The sequence below is a fragment of the Sinocyclocheilus rhinocerous genome, unplaced genomic scaffold (genome assembly GCF_001515625.1).
Source record: "Sinocyclocheilus rhinocerous isolate Xijiao unplaced genomic scaffold, SAMN03320098_v1.1 scaffold185, whole genome shotgun sequence".
NCBI lineage: Eukaryota > Metazoa > Chordata > Actinopteri > Cypriniformes > Cyprinidae > Sinocyclocheilus > Sinocyclocheilus rhinocerous.
In genome coordinates, this window is record NW_015662163.1 from 2,967,440 (window position 1) to 2,974,329 (window position 6,890).

A 6,890-nucleotide genomic window follows, 5' to 3' on the forward strand; every position below is an offset into this window, starting at 1 on the left:
CAAACTTATCACCTAAAATCAAACTTATCACAAAAACGAACAATTGAACATATATCAGCGTGATAACAACTACCTTAAATGACCAAAACCATCTTTCGGAAAATTGTATTAGAAGTGTAATTTATTTTTTATTTTGACTCAAGTCCCATTCGTTTACATGGAGAGGGCGGGGTTTATGACCTGTACTGCAGCCAGCCACCAGGGGGCGATCAACGAGCCCGCAGCTTCACTTTTCAGGACGTGTGAGGCACACCCGGAAAATATAAACAAATATGGCAACTTAAAAATACTTACTTGTATAGCATTTTAACCACGCAGATTCCCACAAGGAGCAGGACCACAAGCAGAATGGTTGGCACAATTATTATGACCAGATTAACTGAAAACAAAAGAAAATGATGAGATATTAAGTAATGATGGTGAAGAAAAACAAAGAAAAAACACCCTTTGCATTTATGTACATGGTCAAGCATTTTTGAACCATTTCCAGAGATGAGAAAAGACAAACTTAAATTCATTTTAGTAATTTCCAAGTTATTATAGTGTGTGTATTAAATAATTTTATTCAATGGTCTGTCTGAATACTGGATTCTGATTGGCTGGCAGGTATGCATTAAAACCATCTAATGCACAGGTAGTTCCAAGTCAGTTTAATCACCGTTCCATATTAATGCGCTGCTATAATTGATGCACACAAACACACACACACACATAGTACAAATATAACAATTAAGGTCAGGTAGAAACGTGTTATGTGTTATTTTAGTGTCATTGATGTACTATTAAAATTCTTACTAATATTTTGAATTAGATTTAGATTTTATGTTTTCTTTTTAATTGTAGTTCAAATGTTGCTAATTTTGTTGTGTTTTGATAAGTTTTTTAGTATATTTATATAGTTTATATTAAGTTTTAGTTATTTTAATACTTCAACTTAAACTAAATGAAAATGAGAAATGTTGCCTTGGCAATCAGCTGAAATAAAAAGAGGATTTAAAAAATATATATATTTTATTTAGATTCAGCCAATGTTTAAGTAATAAGTAAGTAATTTACTTTTTATGGTTATAGTTAATGATATTAAACCCCTGAGGTAGACAACAAGACAATAACTCTTGAGAAAAAATAAGCTTTTAGCTGAAATTTGAATAGTAGTGGTAGGGAAATATTAGTGCGTTCTCAGACATTTGTCCAGTACATCTGTAACAATCTGTAATAATTAATGAGTGATTAGCTTGTGTTCTTAAAATCATACCAAGATCGGCCTGAGAGGCCACTGGTTTGGTCAAGTCACTGTGAATGGACTGTGTAGGCCGGGCCTCCTGTGTCACCGTAGATGATGAATTCACTGCATAGGGAGACACAGTGGTTTAGTGAACAGTTCTAATGAGAGAAATGAGGTTGTGAAGCCTTTGCGTCTCAGACATGCACCTGGGATGGGTTTAACGTAAGGACAGCCCAGTAGCTGCAATCTCATAGCGATTATCCGGTGCCACTGTTGAGGTACGACTCGAATACTGCGTGCTACGATGGAGGGATGGAAGGTGTTGCGTGTTTGGTGGAGGCTGTCAGTATTTCCTTCAAAGATCTGAAGTAAAATACAACATTGTATAATCAAACAAATGATGTATATACAGCTAAAAAAAGCTAAATCTATCTATCTCTATAATTTCCTACAATTGTCAGGGAAAAATGAAAACCAAACATATTATAATAATCAATTAAAATATATATATATATATTATATTATTAATTGTATATATTAATAAATAAATAATAATAATAATTTTTACTGAACATGATTATGTAGTGATTTAAAGAAAGTCTTACCATTTCATCAGAGTTATTATACTGGACAAATGTTCGCCAGCGACTCCTCTCTTTGTACTCGATCTTGTAGTTTTTTACAAAATATTCAAAGCCTGCGATGGTCAAGCCTGTGGTCAGAATACCTATGAACCAAAAACATGACTCCGAATTATTTCATTAGCAAACTCCCGTTTAGTTCCATGACAACATTTAGCCTCAAATGCTCCTGAGGACCGTGATGCAAGCGCTCAGCCAGCTGAGGAATGCGACAGCATGTAGGCTAAAGACTTCACTTCAGAGTGCGGCCCGTCATCTGCATCACAGTGGAAAACCTGCGGCCGGCCTCCTTCGGTTACTAAACACATTCCTGAGGGAAACACTCAAGTGGCATGTTCCCAGCAGACACAGAAAGACCCCAAGGCCTGTTATTACTTTCCAGCATTAACTACATCACAGGCGAGAGGACACCACTGTGATCATAGGAGCAATTCAAAGTGTGAAGCTGTGAGACTGAAGTGTGATGACTTGAAAGTTAAGAAAGGAAGTTACTCATTATCAAAGAGAAAGCCAGGAAAGCTATAGAATCAAAGCACTATTTTAAAAAAAAGTCACTGGTGTCCCTTCTTGCGGTTGAAGATGAATATATTGAAAACTAAACAAGCAGTTAAGGTAAATGATAAAATACACAATTGTGGTTCTGACAGGATGAGCAATGCATAACCCATAATTCTCCCACCTCCTACGTGAAAAATGACCACTGGGATGGCACTCGGACGTCCGACACTGGTGAGAAGTGTAATTTATTGTCATTTCAAAGATGGCAGAGTAAAGCAAGGCTCTATTGTTTGTTTTGGGAGAATTATGAGTTGTCTGGAACGAAGAATGACTGGAACATTTTGAGGTCAGAAGTGGGATATTTCAGTATTTCCACTCCAGTATTACCACCAAAACATTACAGATTTCATAATCCTCAATATCACTGCAAGATGAATCACTAGCTTCAACTGGCAATTATTATACATACAGCATATCCAACTACACATATACTCACATAAAGCGATATACAGTTTGGTGTTGGTAAGATTTCTAAATGTTTCTGAAATACGTAAATACATTTCTTAAGCTCAACAAGGCATTTATTTGATAAAAAATACAATAATATTGTGAAATATTACAATTGAATTGTATAATAACTGTTTTTTATTTGAATATAGTATTTAAACGTTATTTGTTGTCACATGATCCTTCAGTAACCATTCTAATACGCCTATTTGCTGCTAAAGAAACATTTCTTACTATCAATATTCTTTTGTGGAAACCGTAATACATTTACAGAATTCTCTGATGATTCGAAAGTTCAAACAGCATTTATTTGAAATGTAATTCTTTTGTAATACAGTAAATGTCTCTATGGTCACTTTTGACCAATTGAATGTGTTCTTACTGAATGCAAGTATAGATTTCTTTCTTTCTTTCTTTCTTTCCAAAAACAAAAATCTTACTGACCCAAAACTTTTCAACAACGCTGTACGTTACAGTGATTTTACAATGTTTAAGGGTGATCCTAATATATAACACTAACACTAGTTTCTTGTGGCTCACTGCTTTCATTTACCCTACTCTGTTCAGCAATATATAAAAAAAAAACATGCATTTTGTTGACAAAAGCTTTCTCAGAAAAAATGCAGAGTGGTGACCCCACAGATAAAGAGATGCTTTTTCTCTTGATTTATTTAGCCTCACAAATTTACGCCATCATCACAACGATAACAGAGCTTCCTCTTTGAGACGGGCCGGTTTCACTCAGGGTCATCGTGTCCAAAAGCACAGATTCCCTCTGACAGGAGACAAAGTGAGCATTCTCTCGCTCCTTGAGCTGTATGAAATTAACTCGGTTTTGCTGTCTACACACAGTTGTGCTCAAAATAAACGTGTCCGGCGTGTTCCTAAATTTAAATGTGCTTTTGTAAGAGGGTTTGTATTTGTGATGAATGGACACAGAGAGGGCCTTTCTGTGCTTTTATGCAATACCAGGAACTGTTCAAAAGATGCAGATACCAGTTAGCAGTCGGGGAGGGGTGAACGCTCATGTGCTAATGCTCGGCACTCAGAGCTGATCACGAGAAAGACCTTTTGTGAGGATAATTACACCCTCTGGAACCAACTGTGGGTCTTTCCGACATGTTTGCGTGTTTGTTTTGATATAATAGCATTACATTTCTCCCTGAAGTAAGGAAAAGCTACTAAATGATGCATTGGGAAAGCCAAATCTTGAGGTGTTAAAGAGGAAACTGGCACAGTCAGGTGACCCAGAGACGAACAATCTGGATGAACAAACATGTTGATGAAATCAGGTTATGAAGGTTACAAGTATTACCTGTGATCCTCCTCTTTTCTCCGAGGTCAATCTGGAGCCATTTTGGTTGGTTATTGTTAAGGTCATCAGCAACACCTGGTTGGGTGCTATTAGGAAACCAGTCGACTTCAGACCCGTCAGAAGAGATATTGTGTGATGACAAGCTTGTAGAAGTGCTCACAGGTTGAAGAACAGTCTGTTGGCTGCAATCTGTGAAAGAGAGAACATTGTGGTCAGATTTCAACACATTTGAAATAGGGCTGCCACTAACGACTATTTTTATTTCGATTAATCTATCGACTAATTTATCGATTAATCTAAACGATTAATTTCCCACACAAAAAACATAGAAAAATGAAAATGGAAAAAAAACTTTGGAAATAAAACTGATTTCATAGGGCCCTATAATTATATTTGATTTTTTTGTTGTAATAAAAATAGATGAAAGTGAACAATAGCCTTTAAAATGACTTAAAATACATATATAATAGCAATGAGGCAATAATAATTAGTTCAAATAAAGTATCAAAAGCAAGAAATCATATAGTTTTATTGAACAAAACTGTTAAAATACATAATGTATTATAAACAATACAGCTTATGTACTTTACGCATTATAACAAAGGCCTGCAGAGGGCGCCAACGGCCTGATGATTATTTTTACACATTGCTGTGCGATCTAATACTTGTTTAATATTGACCAAGCACCATTTAATTCAAATGTCCACTTAATCTTTAATATTAGGCCACTTATTTAGGACAGAAATGCTATAGCCACTGTAATTTAATGAATATGTGGACATCAAAACGTGTAAACTCAGAGTGAGGGTTTGAGCTTTTATTTTGAAACCGCGATGTATTCTCCTGTGTTTGCGTAGATTTATAAATGATTTACCTTACAAATCTGATGAAATGGCGCATGTTGCGTTCCCAGATGAACGTTATAATAAACCCAAACTCACAACAACATGCAGAGATGGAGTTTGAGACGCTCCACACATGTAAATGATAACAGTTCCTGTGGAACTACTGTGAACGGAGCCGCTGTGTGACGCATGTACTTAACCTACACGCATTTAAATAATTAAAGCGCCTATACTGTATTAGAACTGCATCGCATATAATTATTTAATTAAATCGTAGCGTTTGTAAATTCACAATTATGCTTAATTATGCTTAATTTTTAAATGGGTTTAATATATCATGCAGCCTTGGGAAACAGTCTAATAATGTGTTTTATGGATTCTCGTCCATGAAATGCACCACTTCCGGTATTTTGCCGGCTTAGTCGACGCGAGCAAAATGAAGTCGAGGATTTTTCAAAATTGAATAGTCTAATAAAATCGACGAATCGCGACAGCCCTTATTTGAAATGAAACATTTACATTACCAATTTAAAAGTTTGGGGTCTAAGTTTTTTCAGTTTTTTATTGCTCAAAAGAGACGACTCAAAAGTAAAGACTTGAAAATTGTTAAACTCTATTTCAAATAAATGCTGTCCTTTTTCAGAAAAATGATTCACACTTTCCATGATTTTCTATGAAATGATTCACACTGCACAACTGTTTTCAATACTGATAAGAAATGAGCAGCAAATCAGCATATTAGAATTTCTGAAGGATCAACTGACAGTGAAGACTGGAGTAATGATGCTGAAAATTCAGCTTTGCATCACAGGAATAAATTATATTTTAATATACAAAACCAGTATTTTAAATTGTAATGCACCGAATGTTAGGGATGCACCGAATGTTCGGCAACCGAAATTATTCGCCCGAAAATAGCAAAAACAAAGCTGTTTCGGTGTTCGGCTGAATAAGCGAAAAGACCGAATAAATTGTACCGAACAATGACGTGACGCTATTAAATAGAAACCAGCGTAAAGTGAGAGGCGCGCACTCTTTATAATGCAGCACACATGTCAGCAGTGTGGAAGCATTTAAACTGTCTGAGAAAGACGTAAAAATCATTACAAGCACCGACAGCGAGAGACTGATTAGTACTGAATCGCATGTCTTCGATGAGAAGAGGAAGGGCTGATTGTTGCTGGTTTACTGTATGATGACTGAAATCGCGAAATGGCCTTAAACAATTAGTAAATAAACTGCAGAACGTTATGTTTTCTAATACACGCGCGCATTGCATGTATTCTGACAGCGCTGCACGAACTCGCGACGCATCTGCTTGTTAACCAGGGTTCAAAGTCCAAAGCGAAAATCTGCGCTGAAACAGTGTTACTCGTCAGTTGCTCAGTCACATTTTTATGAATTTTTACAAGGCATGTGACAATGCGATACGTGCGACGTATTCGTAATGAAAAAGAAGCATTGAGGTCTTTCTGCGCGTTTCCGCCAAAATAAAAGTTGAGAAAAAGCAAGAACTCCATCAACATTCATAAATGTTAGTATTGTAATTTTACTGTTGTTCTGTAAAATAAAATAAAAAGTAATACAATAATAATGATAATAATTACAACAGCTCTGTTAATACATTTATTATAACATACACACAGTGTTCAAATTAGGATCTGTAATATTTTGTAATGTTTTAGAAGAAGTCTCTTCTGCTCAGCAAGGCTGCTTTTAATGTTACAGTAAAAAATACATGCCTGATTCAAGAAGGGGGTCTGATCGGCAAAAAATATTATTTTAGTAACTAATTAATTTTAAGCTAAATTGTGCTTTGTTGGTATAATGTCTGCTAGAATGTAAAAAAAATATTTAGT

At 35.6% G+C, this 6,890-nt stretch overlaps 1 protein-coding gene across 1 annotated transcript in view; it reads right to left on the bottom strand.

Annotated features, from left to right (window-relative positions):
• The window catches only part of LOC107727574 (discoidin, CUB and LCCL domain-containing protein 1-like), a 36,460-nt gene that overhangs the window by 9,288 nt on the left and 20,282 nt on the right, over window positions 1-6,890 (bottom strand). The window contains exons 5-9 of the mRNA XM_016537473.1: window positions 4,187-4,375; window positions 1,831-1,952; window positions 1,432-1,588; window positions 1,256-1,348; window positions 295-379 (exon numbers count right to left, since the gene is read on the bottom strand). Coding sequence (XP_016392959.1) covers window positions 295-379; window positions 1,256-1,348; window positions 1,432-1,588; window positions 1,831-1,952; window positions 4,187-4,375 — 646 coding nt within the window. The remainder of the gene's footprint in view (window positions 1-294; window positions 380-1,255; window positions 1,349-1,431; window positions 1,589-1,830; window positions 1,953-4,186; window positions 4,376-6,890) is intronic.